The 17,790-nt window shown below is 40.4% G+C and overlaps 1 protein-coding gene across 15 annotated transcripts in view; it reads left to right on the top strand.

The window, feature by feature from the left end:
• The window catches only part of Ptprk (protein tyrosine phosphatase receptor type K), a 534,789-nt gene that overhangs the window by 265,246 nt on the left and 251,753 nt on the right, over positions 1-17,790 (top strand). For all 15 annotated transcript variants that reach the window (XM_087911293.1, XM_087911268.1, XM_087911261.1 and 12 more), the window contains exon 5: positions 1,471-1,586. In XM_087911293.1, the coding sequence (XP_087767419.1) occupies positions 1,471-1,586 (116 nt within the window). The remainder of the gene's footprint in view (positions 1-1,470; positions 1,587-17,790) is intronic.

Raw genomic sequence — 17,790 nt, 5'->3', positions numbered from 1 at the left:
GAATTAAATGTTAAAGCAAATCTCGGTTTGCGGATACAGTTTTATGGAACTCTGGATAAGTGCTGACAGGTTTTCAGACTTCATACTTAAATTTGCGCTTTAATCACATTCCCCAGAACAGTTATTACAAGCCTTGAGGAGGGCCTGGAAGAAGTTACAGACTGCAGTTCAGATTTCTGCTTGATACGATTTCCCAGTAACAAAATATGACATGTCCAGTGCTCCATAGTCCTCCATGGCAAGGCATCGCTAATGCACTGCAAGCATAATTTATAAGGTCAATATGTCAGGGACAAGGCTTGTTCCCCCGCTTAGTGATTGTGTCACGTTAACAGCGAAGAACACAGACGTTGGCTCTTATCTTCTGATAGCCATGCCGAGACAGGGACCTGTGGATTTGCATTACTGGTCAGTGTTGTGGTACTGCTGGCTGGAGTTCGTTTTGGTTTAAGTTGTTCTTGCTCAGTTGTGAGTTTTTTCTCCCCTTGAGCTCCAACTGAAGTCCCAGAGAAAGAGGTTCCAAAGATGAAATCATTTATCCTGTGGGTTATATGTAAAAGTAACAGTGTGATTCCTCTTCCGGTTCAAGTGGGGCTTACTAAACTCACTTACTCCACAGTTTAACTGAATTGTATATTTGTATGTTTTTCATGTCTGCATCTTAAATGTCAGATGCCAAATAAAGGTTTTTGAGAGTAAAGAAATTGATGATTATGAGTTGGGCACAGCAGTGGCATTGGCAGTGTGGTGTGGTTCTTCAAGACCTGTAATATTATTGTGTAACTTCACCGAGGCTTAGCTTTGGCTGTGCACTTTTTCCTTCGATGGTAAAAATAGATTGAGCTTCAGATTTAAAGGAACTTCATAGTGAGTGGATTTGACAGTCAAGTCACTCATGAGAATGCTCCATGATACAGATCCCCTTTTGTTGGTCTGATGCTTCTTTTCGGTAACTTTCCAATGGCTATAAGCAAGCAGGAAGGAGATATTCTGTTTTTAATAAACAAGAATGTTCCCTTCTCTGATATACAACTCTTAAAGTTTGAAAAACTGGAGGAATAGTTATCCAGTTGGTTAAATTGTGGGGAAATAGTTACAAGACCATGTAGCTATCAGAATGTTAGGGTCTTGATGTGCCTCCATTCTGGTTCTCATAGATTGATAGCTACCTGTTTAATCTCTTTGACTTCCTTGAACATAACTTTTACTATCACTACCCATGCTAGAGCAACTATTAGCAGTAAGCCTTGAGTTTTGGTCTCTACAAAAAACGAGCTGATATGTATGAGCGGCATTTAGAAAGGAGAGTAAGAGAGGAAATGGTGTATTCTAGAGGACAGGAATGTGAAGTTTCCTCTGAATATTAATGCTAGACATATGTGGGCATAATAAGAATAGCGTTGTGTTGTGAAAAAGTTGCATGATTTTTTTTTTCTTGTTGAACGAAATGTATTTTCTCCCTCTTCACAGATAAATCTCCTCATTTCCTCCGTCTGGGTGATGTGGAGGTCAACGCAGGGCAGAATGCTACATTTCAGTGCATTGCGACCGGGAGAGACGCTGTGCATAACAAGTTGTGGCTGCAGGTAAGACACCATTAGCTGCTGAGCTGAAGGCTTTACTTGGGTAAAAAACCGTCATTGTGTTGTTTGTGGTTGTCATACACAGTCTCCCTCTCCTTTCTCCTCTCTGCTCTCTGCTCCCCATGCATGTGGGAAAGCTGTTTGTATAAATTAGATTTACTTGGCTTTCTGGGGAGTCATAACACACACTTCACTTTTAAATAATCTAACAAAACACGTGAGAGTATGTAATTAATTGATATTGGTATTGATGTCTATTCACAGCTATTGATTCTTAGACTTTCCAATACATGGAAAAAGAAGTAAAACTAAATTTTTATAATAAATATTTTTGAAAAGCAAACTAAGAAGACAGAGGTCACATAGGGACTGCGAGACACTCTTAGTTTAAGAAACTTATTTTAAACTTATTGTTAAGTATTTCAAGAGGGCACTTGCAAGGGTAACAATGGAAGTGTTTTCTCTCTCTTTCTCTTTCTCTCTCTCTCTCTTTCTTTCTCTCTCTCTCTCAGAAGTTTCTGTATAAAAGTTGATTGGAGATCTGACATTTGGATATCTGTCTTGTACATGTTAAGCCCTTAATATATGCTTATTGGATTGACTGTGATTGACATGCATGTTGGTGAAATGCACATGCCATGATGTTTCAAAAGAATCAGAAAGAGCTGAAGAGCATGAAATCGTTTTGCATTCAACGAAAGTACTAACAGTCTTGCCTTCACTCTTAGGTGCTAGGAGGGGGCCTGCGGGGAGGTGTGTGACAAAGGCAACGCTTTGTGTATGTGTGTGTCCAGTTAGGTGTGTGTAGATGAATAAGTACATGTGTATATGTGTTTGGAAGCCAGAGGAAGACATTGGATATCTTCTTTAATTACTTTCTGCATTATGTGGAGAAAAGGTCTCCCACTGAACCTGGGCTTTTCTCATTAGGCTAAATTGACTGACTGGTGAGCCCCAGGCATGTCCCTGCGTTTCCCACTTCAGGGCTGTTACTTGAGACATAATGCTGCCATAGCCACCTCTCTGTTGTTTCAAGCAATCCACACACAGCTTCTAAGGCCTATGAGACAAGGCCTTTCCTGACTTTTGATCTGTTGATTGTATGCTTCTATATATATATCATAGAAAGGAAAGGGATTTGACTTGTGTAGAATTTTCAGTTCCTGTCAATGCCATCAGTTTTCTTAAAGACAAAACATTATAAGTTAAACGACTTTTGTGAACACAGATGTGGAGATTTAGTTTGCTATTATCTTCAGAAAAGTGAAATTAGTGTGAAGGCTACTTACTAGCTTTCAGCTATTTAGGGATGATGGTTATAGTGCATCATCATTAAAAGCAGATATAGTATAATGTCTAGGATTATGCTAGGTGTTCAGACATCACCAGATTCCTGTATCAGTCCAATTAGATGTTACTACAGATGTACATCATGTTACATCAACCCACGCATCACCACTTTGGTAATTTATTTGATTTGCAGTTATTATAATGCCTTCTTTTTAGCCCAAATTTAAGAAGGGAAGTAATGGCTTCCTTCTTTTTTCTCATGATACCGATTCTTCCTATCCACAGATATTGGGAACTAGAATACTTTATCCCAGGGAGCATATTGTATAAAGTACAATCTGTCATATGGACTAAATGTAAAGGCCGTTTTTTTAGATCTTTCTGTCTGCCAAGTAAGTAGTTTAGAAAAGGATTTCAGATGTATATTCTAATCATACTGCATCTTTTTTATTTTCCATTACAATGGGAACATTGGTTGATATTTGATGTAAGCTGCAAGACCAATAGTCTGTTCTTGGGGAACCAGAAATGGCTCTGCAGTCCGCCACTGGTTTTATGCTCCAGGATTTAATGTGACATTGAAATAAAAAGGGTTTTGTATCCACAGACACCAGCTGCCTTGCGGCAACAAAGCCTTTCTGGACCATGCTGGTCTGAGTGGGCTGCACTCAAAATACCGCACATTTTTTGTTGCTTCCTATCTGTGGATTGGCTCTTTTTTTTATGGTTTCTTGAAATTTTCCTTCTGCCATTTTTTAAACAGTAATAGTAGAAAAAGCTCATTGGAAGTTTTGCTCTGTTCTATTTGCTCGTCCCCTCTTTAGAGTCTGCATTGACCATGGAAGGTGATTTTGTGTCCTTATTTCCAACTTTGACATTGACATTGCATGGGTCTCCAGCAATGTGCAATTCACCTTACTGACCGAAAAGCAATTCTACTTTTTTTTCAATAATGCCACACAACTTTACTTAATGTTCTCTCAAATTGTTTTTTACACTCAAAAGACACTAAAATATATACTTTACAATAGTCTAGTAATGCTTTTATAGAAAACATTTTTTTAATTGAATAGTTATTGTATGGGTGTTTCACTTTTGTAATTTTCTTAGACATGGTCTCATTATACAGTCTTGCCTGGCCTATAATTCGCTATGTAGACCAGGCTAGCTCAAACTCACAGAAATTTGCCTTCCTCTGCTTCACAAGTGCTGGTATTAAGGGTATGTACCACCAGCAAGGCTTGTTTTGACTTTGTGTATTTCTGTGAACTACATGCATATGCGGTTCCCAAAGAGGCCAGAAGTGAACACCACATTTCCTGGTACTGGAGTTACAGTTAGTTGTTAGCTGTTCTGTGGGTGCTGGAAATTGAACCCAGATCCTCTGGAAGAACAAAAAATATACTTAACCACTGAGCCATGATTCCAGCTTCTCTTAAATAAAACATTATTGAATTGGTTATATGTAACAATTAACCACTCAAGACTGACAGGTCCTTATGTATACATGAGCTTATCAAATATTGCTTAGTACTTCAAAAACAATCTTTTGCCCAAAGTACTAAAAAACAAAGTCAACAGGAAGATTTGTGATTCCACGGTGAAGCCATACATACTTAGTCATATGAACAGATGTTAGGTTATTTTTATTTAGGGTAGAGAATAATACTAAGCATAGAATAATACTATGCTTCAGAAGACCAGGGATGAACTCTCACCTCATTTCTACCCCTTCTAACCTCGTTCATTGTAATGAGCTTAGATTTCAGTGGCCTGGCTTGGCCTTTTTTTCCTTATCTATAAGAGGAGATGTTTGGTGGAGACTAAAATCCTTTGCAGCTCTAAAACATTAAATTTGGTCTCTCTATTATTTGTGATGATCTGAAATGTGGCCTTTGATAACCTTTTTGTGATGGAATAATGTAAAAATTTTATGCTGTTAGATTTATATGAAAAAAAATGGTCTCTTCAATTAATTTTCATTGTATGAACAAGTGCTGAAAATGTCCGCCCAGAGTACCAAGAATGAATGTACCTGGAAAGGTTACCACATTCTCTTCTGGAGGTAGGTGGTGGTGTGCCGCACCATGGAGTTGGGTGGACTAATAAGTGGCGGCCAGCCTCCCAGGTCCTCCACACAGTTCACGTCACCTTGTGGTAATTCAGTCAGCAAAGGTCTCATTATGGACTAAAGTACCCTAAGGTACAGCAGCCTCCAATATTCCATTTTAACAGAAAAGCGACATGCCACATTCCTCCCTGGAGTGTGCCTAGTGTGATTCCTCATTGAAAGTGTCCTTTCCAGGTTTCCAGAACACAAGAACATCTGAGGCCTACAGTTTCCCTCTACTTGTAGTTTCTGCATTGTGATACTTACTTCTAAAATTTTTATTGCCTCTAGTGGCATGCCTGTTAGGTAAGTTGAGAGGTGAACGGGAGAGCAAGCATTGAGAGACTCTAAGCAAACCCAGGACATCTCTCTGTTTCTATCATGGTGGCTGTAGGAGCTTAGGGGAGCATGAGTCCATGGACTTATCTTTTGGTGTTTGAAGATGGTCTTCTCTAGCTATATAGAGTACTCTTACCAAATGTGCAGCTCCACGTGACCTCCTTGTCCCCAGTGAGTAATCTCACTGTTCATAGTGCAGCGTGCTGAAACACTTTCTGAAATTGTTTGGCAGTCTATTGGCTAGCCCTGTAGTGAAATTCTGAGGCTTTCTGGGAGATAGTTTTTAAAACTTGTGTTATGTATACTGTCATATGGTATAAAACACAGTTTTCGATATAGTAAAAGAGATAGGATAAAGCCTTTATTTAGTCCCGGGCATTGCACCTTCTTCTCCTTTCGTGAAGCCCAGTGAAGTCATATGTGCTGTAGGCTTCAATGCTGAACAGTTTTGCCAAATTAACAATTTTATTTTTTGCTTGTAAATATGTTTTTTATTAATTTTTTTAGCTTTTATTTTATTTCTAAGGAACTCTAATTCTAGAAAGTTGGTAGTCCACATGTTAAGGCTTATGGTAAAAACTCTTGTAACTCAGGTTACAAGAATTAAGAACACCAGTAGAATTTTACATATATGCTTAAATAATTTTTTAAATATAATAATAATTTAAAAATATCTGCCTATATTCCTGAGACAGGACGATAATGTTCATACAGGAAGCTAATATGAGGTTACATCTTTTATAAGTTAATATTGTTCATGTTCCCTTTTAATGCTATCTTTTTTATATGAATAGCGATAATGCACCTGATCACAAGTGAATAGGACTGGGGTTTATGTAAGTCGGTTGGTAGTCTGGTTGCCTAGAATGCACGAAGCAACCGGGTGCAGTCCCCAGCGCTACATCAGCCAAGCATGGTGGCCTACACCTGCAATCTCAGTTACTCAGTAAGTGAAGGCAAATGGATTCAAAGGTTAAAGTCCATCTAGGGAAGTTTGAGGCCAGCCTGGCATACATACCTGTCACTTTTCTCCAAATAGTTCAAGAGTGAATTTATAAGCAAATGACCGACAGGTTGCACTATAAGGAACCTTTGTAAATCCTGTCCACCTAAAACGATTTGTTTCAGTTCCAAGGTAATTTGTGATCATGAGTCTCACTAAAATATAAAGGGAGGCTGCTTTTGGGGTTCTGAGGATGTCTTATAATCTAGGGATGGAGGGCTGAAATGGGTCCTGCTGTGATGAATACATGAGTATTCGTCCACGAAGGTCCAGTGTAAGCGGACAGCTACATGGCAGCTCAAATAGAGCCCCTTGCTGGAACATCTGTCCGACCATATGCTTTGGCTTCAGGTTCTGTGTAAAACCTAAGATGCTAATGACTCCATCCATCATCACAGAGCTTGGCGGCCATGCATCATTGGACCGGGCAGGGAGATTCAACATTGGATTTATTGAATCTAGCAAAATGTGCGGCTAGGTTTGGTGGCACCATTTGTTTCGGTGAGCTGCAATGAGGCTGTATAGTGTGCTACCGGTAGTTGGATGCAGACTGCAGGCAGAGCCGTGACAATTGGGCCAATCTGTCAGTAATCGCCCCTAGCACTGGCCTGGTGCCTCTTCAGCGGGCCTGCCAAAACGAGAGAGTCGGCCACCACTCTGCCCTTGGTGAGGCACATTGCTGCTAATGTAGTGTGAGGCAGTGAGTTTCTCAGCCAAAGGAAATGTCATTCCTTATGGAGCAACAGATAATTTAGGCAATGGCTTGAGAGTAGTAATTGGAGAGTGAAATTAGGAAAATGAGATGCAAATTGCTCTGAAAAACAACTGGAGAGAGGCTGACCTCCTCCGGTCCCAGCTGATTCCAGCTGTGAGTCCATCAACGTGGTGGATCTGAAACTTCCGATTACGTGAAATTCTGCTTGCTCCATTGCCACGACTGTGTCCCGCGACTGCCCAAGGTTGTCTGTTTGTGCATGAAGATGTGGACCACGACTTTCAGACAATGCGGGGGTTAAAAGTGCAAAATCTTCCCCTGGCCAAATATCTCCTGGTCCTGCTTCCCATGTCACTTTGCCTCCAGTCATCTCCAAAGCTCCCACATCGAGGCTTGTCTCCACTGCCTATGGGAGAAGCTGGAATTCTAAGCATACCCCATTTCTAGGGATTTTACTGTTCATGATAGGTTCTATTCCTTTAGAGAAAATGCCTGGATTTTTTTTTTTTTTTTTTTTTTTTGCACGAGAGAAGAAAAGTTTCCTGAAGAAACTTATATCTTGATAGGATAGTTTTTATTAGAAAATCTATCGAAAAGTAATGAAGGGTGGTTTTCAAAACTAACCCGGGTAGACGTGTTAATTCATGTTCAGGTTGCGTCGATGCCATCCAAAGCTGAAAAGATGGAGAAAAAATGTAATATTTTGTAAACTCTCCAGATGTGAGGACTTTCAAACTTTTGATATTTGCAAATAATTGGCTTTGTGAGAGTCTTCAGCAGGTCTGAAATACTAGAATAACAAAGATAGTATATAGTTATCAAGACAGGAAGTAAATTTGAAAAACTGATGTCAGTATGGTTAAAAGGACAGCTCACATGCTTCAGGAGGTTTGTGGAAGATGAAATGAGGTTCATAGAATTTCAGCTTCTAAAGGTTAACGCAAGCGGTATGCAATTTTATATTTATATGTCCCTGAAGTGCAATAATCTGGTCTTAAGTTTTAAGCTATGTGTTTGGTCATATAAGCTGATTTGAAGTCTGAGCCCTGTAACTGTGGGACTGCTGAGACCGAACACGCTGCTGGAGGATGTATTGAAGGCATAGCTGGCGAACGGTCCAAGTACAGTCCAGGCTGCTCACACTCCTGGAAAGCATCTACATTTAAGGCTGCATTTTTAACTAGGGCCTTTTAGCCTCAAGAGACGATTTCAGGAGAAAAGAGACATACAGCCTCAGCGATCATGTCAGAGAGGCGAGCACACAGCAAATACAGATGCTTGACCGATACAGAAGCTTTGACAAGACCAGGAAGTCAGCACATACAGACCCAGGGAAGTGAAGATCGGTGGGTGGTGGCCATTTCTGCAGGGTTAGAAGGCAGGAAGTGAACGTTTAGTTGTGTGAAGCAGGGCAGTAGTATAAGAAAGACCTTATCGAGGGGCCACTGGGAGGAGGGACGATAAATAGAATGAATGGAAAGGCTGGAGCATGAACGTGGACAGAATTGGCAGCAGCGACGGCTGCCGTTGGCAGTAGTGACATCAGGCAATAAAGGACTCAGACTGGGCAGTGCAGGCCAATCGGAAAATCTGCGGGAGGCACGGATTAAAGAAGACGAATGGTTTTGGATCGAGTAGGTAGCAGTTAAAAGATCCTGAGGAAATGGGAGTGCTGTGCGGTATAATTCTCCAAACCTCAAGGTTCGACTTTTATAGTTAGCCTGTTTCTCATTTTCTGACTTAAACCAACTTGCCTCTGGAACCACCGATTCCTCTTGCTCTTTTTCGTAACTGCCTATAAAGGATCCTAAATAAGAGTGAAAGGGGAGACGTCCTAATGGATGTTGGCTTTCACCGTAGTGAAACTCGCTCAGACAGGTTGAAGCTTGTGGTCCTGGTTTTGTCTGTGAGAAACATTTCTTTTTTCTTTGAAAACTCTCGGTGCCTTTGCTTTTGAGGCTGTGGTCTCAGAAAAGAAACGAGAGTAGATTAGACCTTGCCTTTCACACTGCCCTAGCTTCCTGTTGCCTACCTTGAAGCAAACTGATAGATGGAATCTAGCCTCCTATTTAATTCTAATTGGCTCTGTTTACTCTCTCATTAAACAATTCTCTAGGAATCTCCTGTATTTTCAGTGAATCCTCTTCCACCCCAGGGGCTTAGTACTTACTAGCAGCTTATAGCCATCACCTTAAAAAGCCCAGTATTTTTTTTTCTTGTGCTGTTTAATTGTTGCAGCTCACACATTGTATTCTGCCTTCCTGGGAAGTCTTTGTATAAAGCACCTTGCGTGCAGATCTTGAGATAAAGTCACTAACCATGGATCAGGAAATTTACCTTTGACATTTTAACATCTTGGATGTATGTGTGCCTTGCTGCGTTGTGAACACGGGAAAGTTTCATCATGGGCCAATTTTAGGAGTATTATTCTTCTCATTTTGCAGTTTATGCTTTCTTTATGGAGAGTTCTTTACAGACACAACGGATGTGTTTAAAATAGTTCATATAACCTAGGTAAAACATCGGAAAACTACATAAAGTATTGTAAGTGAAAGATAATGGCACAGGCTTCAAATCCTTACCTCCTCCAAGAGTTCTTCTTATCAAAGTCTGCAAATAACAGTTGTTGTCCTGTACCTGAGAGTAGCACCCATGCAGTGGGTATAGAGAGAACTTTCAGAGTGTTCTCCTGCAAGACACATCACACCTTCCTTAATGAATCACTGTGATACATATCACATCTGACTGTGGCAAAAATCTTTCTTTCTTCCCTTGGGAAATTGTCATCTTCTCCTACCTCATTTTAAATTTCCTATTTTTTAATTATTTTTAGAAATTACTTATTTCTAAAATTAGCATTCAAAGTAACATATTTCATTGGGACATTTGCATACATAATTTATCTCTGTTGATTCTCTCTCCAAATAGCAGATCAATGAGTAGATCCAATATTTATGAGATTATTTTGTAATACAATAAAATATGCATAGTGAAAGCCAGTCTAAATAAAAAAATATCATGGCTCTGATTGTGTATGGGGGAGGGGCTTACACACGAGTCCCTTTTTGTGTTGGATGTAGATTTATCCTGGGGGTGCAGAGGATAATCTAACCCCTCATGACTCAGAAATCATCTATCTTGGATTTTGAGCCCTAGTCTTCTCCGTGGAACTCACTGAGTAGTCTAGGGTGACTGTCCCCTCTCTAGTGCTGGGGTTCTAAGTGCGTGCCCCCATGCCCAGCTTTTTTTCACAGACATTTTTTTTGGGGGGGGGGCTTTAAATTATCTCTTCATGCTTGTGCAGCAAGCACTTTGTCTACCGAGCATCCTCCTCAAACCCCAGTTAATTTGGCGGCAGCGGCATGAGGTGGGGGACGACGACCAGAAACCACACAGGTCAAGAATAAAACATTGCCAGCAACCCCTGGAGAATTTCCCGTTTATTCTATCCAGGGATAATTAATTTATATCCTTGATTTTTTTTTTTTGTCTCTATAAACAGTCACCCAGTCACCCACCTACTCCTTATTCTGACTATGTGTGTATGACTGTATGTGAAAATGCATGTGTGTATATGAGAGAGAGAGAGAGAGAGAGAGAGAGAGAGAGAGAGAGAGAGAGAGAGAGGTGCTCATGTGTGCATGCGTCATTGTACAGTCCAGAGCAGACTTCTGTTACTGAACTACATCTGAGCTACACACTGAAATGACATTGAATTATGTCGCTGCTCACTGTCATGTACTCTGACTGATTTAAAACAAACAAGCCCTTTCATCCGTAGGTTTGTCTTCTCACTTTCTTTCCCTAACTTCAGGTCAACATGCTTCCATTTCCTCTATATTTTCTAGGAATTTACAGCCAGGTCTAGGGTCAAATTTGGTCCTTTGATCACAGTGTAAGCGGTACCTGTTATGACAGCAAAAGGTTCAAATGGTCTCATATTCTCATTATCTTAGCAATGCTGTTCCTTAATGCACTTAATTCTCTGAGTTGAAAATGGTGAATTTTTTTACTTCCTTTTGGATTTTACTTCTTTTCTGTTTATTCTGTGTTTTGCTTATTATTAAAACAAGCATGCAAAATAATATATTTCATGATATTATTTTTATACATAATTTATTTTTGCTCATTCTCTATCTTGTTCGCTGTTCCTTTGCTGCCCCTACACATTTCCATGTTTCTCTGCTTTCATGTAACGTGTTTTCTAATTCATGCCTGTCACACACTGTGTGATGATTAATCCCAGTTTCAATTTGATGAGATCTGGAACTGCCCACAGATGCTCCAGCAATCTTTGTTCATTTATTTGTTCTCAATATAGCAAATGTGTGCTTTGTCATCCCCAAAGATGAGTGATTCTGTTTTTTTTCCAATATTGTTACATGCTCTTGCAGTTAAAAGTATGCCATGCTTAGGTGGTCAGTGATGGGGCATCCCATGCCTTTAATCCCAGAGCTTGGGAGGCAGGCAGAGGCAGGTAAATCTCTGTGAGTTCAAGGCCAAACTGGTCTACAGAGTGAGTTCTAGGACAACTTGGGCTGCACAGTTAAATGCTGTCTCAAAAAGCCAAAGCCAAAACTCTGTGTGTGTGTGTGTGTGTGTGTGTGTGTGAGAGAGAGAGAGAGAGAGAGAGAGAGAGAGAGAGAGAGAGAGAGAGAGAGAGAGGAGAGAGAGGGAGAGTCTCAGAAATATTAAGCAGCAGCTATCATGGCCTGTAGGACTGTGTGTTAGCCCCATGTTTTTTTTATTGCCAGTAAGGAGTTCACTTTCTTTACCCATGCCTCCCTTTTGTAATTGGTAAATTGATTATCAGTGTAGTAATCTACATGTTGAGGTATTTCCTCTGCTAGACCCTTTCCATAAGAAACATAGACAGAGACACGCACAAGGACATGCGCACACACACACACACAATTGCAATAAAAATGTCTCCAAAGTTAATATTGATTTTTCAAGTTCAAATCTAAAGATATTTTTTTACTCAATGTTTTCTCTATCGCATGTCATTCATCACTCATGGTTCTTGGATTTTGCATGTGTGTTTTGTTTATTTTGAGACAATGTCCAGGTTTCAGTGTAGCTCAGCGTAGCCTCAAACTCGATTGCTACACTACACAGTTCATCTGAATGACCTTGAGCTCTCTCAGCGCTGACACTCGGGCACCATTTCTTGGGCATGTGGCCGTAGTAGAGCATTCGTGCCCTGGTGCATGCACTCCTGTCACAGAGGAGGGACCACTGTGCTCCAGGACCCACTCAGTCATCTTATGTGCCAGTCGGCTGGGGATCCTCGTGACAGAGCAATGATGACAGTGGAAGGATCCAGTACTGGAAGCCCCCGAATCATTCTGTGTCTGCCAATCGCGAGAGACTACATTTCACCCTGGGGAAGAGAGAAGTGGCATGGTAGAGAAGACAGGAGATTTTTCATCATGCAGAAATCCTGTGTTGTTAATCCTTGCTAAGCCCCCAAGCGGAGTGACCATGATAGGCTAGGGCAAGCTTCAGTCCCCAGAGCATGACAGCATCAAGCTGGTGGATGATAAGATGAACTGGTGGGACAGTGTCATTGAATACCTGCTGGATCAGACCCAAATGTCAGTTGTCCATGGACTGACTCTCCAGAAGACGGTTAAGACCATGGTCATGTCATCGTTGTTGGGCTCGTATGTCCCCAGGAGGTTTCAAAGGAAAACCAGAGAGTTCACGTTTTCCAAGCGCATACTGCTGAAGTGAAATGGAGGAGACAGTGGTGTAGACTTCATCACCAGAGAGTGGATTGTCTTCTTGAGCCCACATCTTATCCATATTGGGCCACTTCTTTATTAACAGCATCAAGGAGCCACAGCCTCTCTGTCTGTGGTCAAACTTTCTTGTCAGACTTTCTTTGGAGCACCAGCGTCCAAATAAGGACATGGAGACTTATTAATTGTGAAAGCTTGGCCTTTAGGCTCCTTGCCAACTATGTCTTATAACTTAACCTGTTTCTATGAATCTTTGTTATGCCACGTGGCTCATTACCTCACCTACGTAATTTATGTCTGACTTCCTATGTGTCCCACTGGCATCTCTCGCAAGCCTGATCCACACCCCGAGTTCCCGTCTCCCCCATATTCCCACCTATTCTCTCTTGCCTAACTATTGGCCATCCTGTGTTTTATTAAACCAATCATCACAACGATGTATTTTCACATGATGTACAAGTATCGTACAACACCTCTCTCTGTCTTCTTAACTATGTGTACGTGGCAACTGAGCTGCCAGATCTGAGTCTGTACAAACACAGAGAATAATTCGGCCTCAGAAGGAAACACGGGATGAAGTATGATGAAGTCAGTGATAGTGGTGTTTGGAGTGGGGACTTCACTGGTGACAATGTACCTCTCCGCTGGTGTGCTGACTGTGTGGAGGCTGTATGTGAGGATGCGCGCGAATGCTACTCTCTGTGAGCCTGAAACTGTTCTTAAAAATGACTTTTGTGTGTTTAAACAAAAGAAAATAGTCTTGAACTCCCGATTCGATTGCTTCAATCTCCTCAGTGGTTGTGCTACAGATGTGTAAAACCATTCCTGGCATCTTTTATTTTTCTTTTATTCCTGTTTCATGCATTACACCCTGACTGTAGTTTTCCCACCATTCCTCCCAGCCCCTACCTTCACCTCCCCTCTCCCATACCAAAAGATATGTTCCTCTCCTATTCCCCTTCAAAAATAAAACAGAGAAGATTTCTCATGGATATCCACTAAACGTGACCTAGTGAGTTACAATAAGACTAAGCAAAAACTCTCATAGCAAGGCTGGATGAGGCAACACAGTATGAGGAAAAGGCCCATGCACAATCAAAAGAATTGGAGACGGCCCCCCACTCTCACTGTTGGGAATCCCACATAAACGCCAGGCTACAAAACCATAAGTTGTATGCAGAGGACCTATCTCAGACCCATACAGGGTCCAGGTTTGTTTCTTCAGTCTCTGTGAGCCCCTATGAGCCCTGCTTACCTGATTCTCTGGGCTGTGTTCTTGTGGTGTCCTTGACCCCTCTGGCTCCTACAATCCTTCCTCCCCCTTTTCTGTGGGGTTCAGCAATCTGTGTATTCTTGGTTTTCAGTAACATCGGAGTATTACAACACTTATCAATTACTTGTTTGTTTTAAGGGTATATTGCTTAATTACTTTTTAAAAAATATTTATTTATATTTTATGTGCATTGGTGTTTCACCTGTATGTCTGTCTGTGTGAGAGTGGAGGATCCTCTGGAAATGGATTTATAGACAGCTATGAGCTGCCATGTGGGTGCTGGGAGTTGAACCTCAGTCCTCTGAAATAGCAACCAGTGCTCTTAACCATCCAGCCACCTCTCTAGCCCCTGATAATTACTTTTTCCATAACTACATTGTAACTATAGAGATATTGGATAGATTATATTTTCATACTTGACCATATTTTAGTCTTAATTCCAACTGTAACAGTTCTTAATATATAATGTTAGTCTATATGTCTTGTATTTGCACTAATTTTGCATGTCTTTAAACTCATTTTCTTCTTCCATTTTGAAATGAATATTTTTCATGTGGAAAAGAAGAACCAACATCACAAATTTTGCCACCTAGTTTTAGGTGTGTTGTTCAGTAGTGTTAATTACATTCACATTGCTCTTAAATGTATCCCTAGATTTTGATCAGTTTTAAAATGAGACAATGTCACGCCATTCTAAGGTAATGTTTCCTTGGCCCTTGGCTTGTCTATGAATAACGTATGCTCTGGATGTTTTGTGAACGTGGAATCAGTGTTTGTCTTCTTATGGCTAGCTTGTTTCACTAATCATACTCTCCTCCAGGCTCATCTCAGTGTAGAATTTTAGTGGGATTGCCCTCTTTATTATTGTGATAATAAATGAATAAATAATAAATAAATAGGTTTTAATAATAATTATAATTCCCTTTTTTGTGTGTAGCATATTTTATGTAGTTACTATTGTGCATATAAAGTATATCAATCAATTATAATTATTCATTTACTTGGGACTGCTTTTGTTAGTATTGCTATTGCTGTGACGAAACACCCTTATCCAGAGCAACTTGGGGAGGAAAGAATTCGTTTTGCTCATGCTTCCATCTCACTCTTCTTCTCGGGGCAGGATCCTGGATGCAGGAGCTGAGGCAGAGGCCATGCAGGAGTGTTTCTTATTGGCTTATGGTTCCTCATGGCTCAACCTCGCTTTCCTAAAGAACCCAGGACCGCCTACCTGGGGTGGCGCCACCCACAATGGATAGGCCCTCCCCATCCATCACTAATTTAAACTGCTGCACAAGCTTGCCCCCAGCCCATTCTTGTGTAGGCATTGTCTCAGGTTCCCCTCACTTGAGAACTTGAGGTTCTCTTCTCTCAAATGTCACAAGTTTGTGCCAACGTGACGTAAATCTAGCCAGCACAGGGACTGTGTGATTGTTGGTTTTGTTTTTTAAGTACCTTCCTTCTTATTTTTTTAAAGTGTCTTTTATATCCTGGATTGGTCTGAAATTCCATATCCACGTCGTGCTGGCCTTAAATGCGTATTATTTATGCTTCTGCTTTTTGAATGCTAGGATTATAGGCATTCCCCACCACAACTTAGAGGTGCAAGGTTATTCTATGTATCTTGAAATATATGATCCATTATCATTGTCTGTAATCACTACAATGTCTAGGGGAACACCAGGTTTTCTCTGGTCTCATTTTCATACTTTAAAATTTTTTATGTAAAACTTTTGTTGATTAAAATATTTCATTAATGTGTTTATTTTTATGGGTATGGGTGCTTTGCCTGTGTGTATGATTATACACCAAATATATGTCTGATGCTCACCAAAGCTGTGTGACATTCTCTGGAGCTGGAATTATAGATGGTTGTGCACTATCATGTGGATACTGGGAATCGGGAATCAAACCTGGTTTCCCTGGAAGAACAACTGAGGCATCACCTTTGCTCCCATTAAAAAGAAAGAAAGGAGGAAGGAAGGAAGGAAGAAAGAAAGGAAGGAAGGAAGGACGGACGGACGGACGGACGGAAGGAAGGAAGGAAGAAAGAATGAGAAGTAAAGGAAAAAGTTGTATGTGTCCTAGCATGTGTAATTCAGAGGACAACTTTTGGAATTCATTCTCTTCTACTATCTTGTGGGTCAGAAATTGGACTTAAGTCACTTTCTTGATGACAATTCTGCTGATCTATCTCACTGCCCCTCAGGTGTTCACATTTATGTGAACTAGGGCTTCTTGAAATTTGGAATGAATGAGTGTTCAGAAAACCTTTCAAAAATCCATGCACTTCCTTCTTCTTTCTCTCTCAGTCACTGAAATACATGGCCATTTGTTCTGTGGGGTTTCGGGACTTTACCATTATTTCCTCTTGTATCTGAATCTCCCTGAGTCACTAAAATACATGGTCATTTTTTCTCTGGGGTTTGGGGACTTTATTGTCACTTCTTCTTGTATTTGGATCTGTTGTTGTTCTTTACAAGTTTTTGTTTGTTTGTTTTCATGTTCAAGATTCAGGACTGTAGAAGAACTGTTCTGAAAACACTATTTTGAGAACACCCCTGCCCCATTTCCACTGGGATTCTTGACATATTCAGTTTCACCCTTATTACAATTTGCATGACTTCATAACTGTAAATCATGTGTGTTCACCCTTTTTAGTATAATATTTGGCGAACACCATATCCAGCAGTGGTAGCATAGTTTTATTGTTGTTCCATGTTGTGGATTGCCATTTTCTTCTTTATAGCTACAGAGAGAGTCAATGTGTTTTATCCAATTAAATAAAGAACACATTCCAGAAAATCCAGACCCTTTCCGGAAGCCCAAATGTAGAAGTCTGTTCCCAGAAAACTTCTGGTACTAAACTTACTATGTTTTGAGAAATCAGGCATTTGTCTTATCAGGGAAAGTCACTGGGACAGTCAGTCTGCAGTATAAGGTGTAGCCGATATTGCTGTTCAAGTGTGGGACTTCTCCTTGTTCAGAAAAGCCTCAGGTATCCTCTTCAGGCCTTTTTGTTACATATATCTTCTCAGTTGATTCTTTTAAATGTCGCAAGTTGCAGGAATTGAGTGAAGAAAGAAAAGCTAGTTCAGTGGCTTATGTTTTCTTAGAACAATGTAATGATCAACGCTAAGCAGCCAACAGAGAATCATAGAACCAGACCTCTAATGAAACCGAGAAACAGAAGCTTTGGGGTCATCACCCCAGTTGAGATTTAGTACTACTACTTATAGATTATCTGTCTCCTTTCTGATGTTTGTGGATCCTGATTTTTATCATGTAATTGGAAACTATTATCCTAGTCTGTTTATGGGAAAGAGAGATAATAGAACCAAAGAGGTAGCTACTGTAGTACCAGTTATTTGGTGCTTATTTCTTGTTTATTGAGAACAAACTAAATCTATGATCAACTAGTGTTTCTAATTGCATTATTTGAAAAGATAGTCTGTTATACTAATTAATTACTTATTTTATGAGTCATTTAAATACATATACATTTATAGCTACACATCAATGTCCTTTAATCGAAGCAAAATTAGAAATAAGACATAGCTGCTTCATGATATTCCTTCTTGATGGCTGTAGGCTATCCCCATCTTCTGCATTGTGATATCTGTGCAGTGAAAAAATGTTTGTTAGTAGTGAAAGGTTGATGGCTCTAAACCATGAAGCTCTGCTGCCTTAGGCAGTGTTCTATTGCTGTGAAGAGACACCATGATCATAGCATGTA

The sequence above is a fragment of the Myodes glareolus genome, chromosome 1, assembly GCF_982192425.1.
Source record: "Myodes glareolus chromosome 1, mMyoGla1.1, whole genome shotgun sequence".
Lineage (NCBI taxonomy): Eukaryota > Metazoa > Chordata > Mammalia > Rodentia > Cricetidae > Myodes > Myodes glareolus.
Note: the sequence above shows the minus strand (reverse complement) of the source record. Positions and strands in the feature narration are given on the sequence as shown.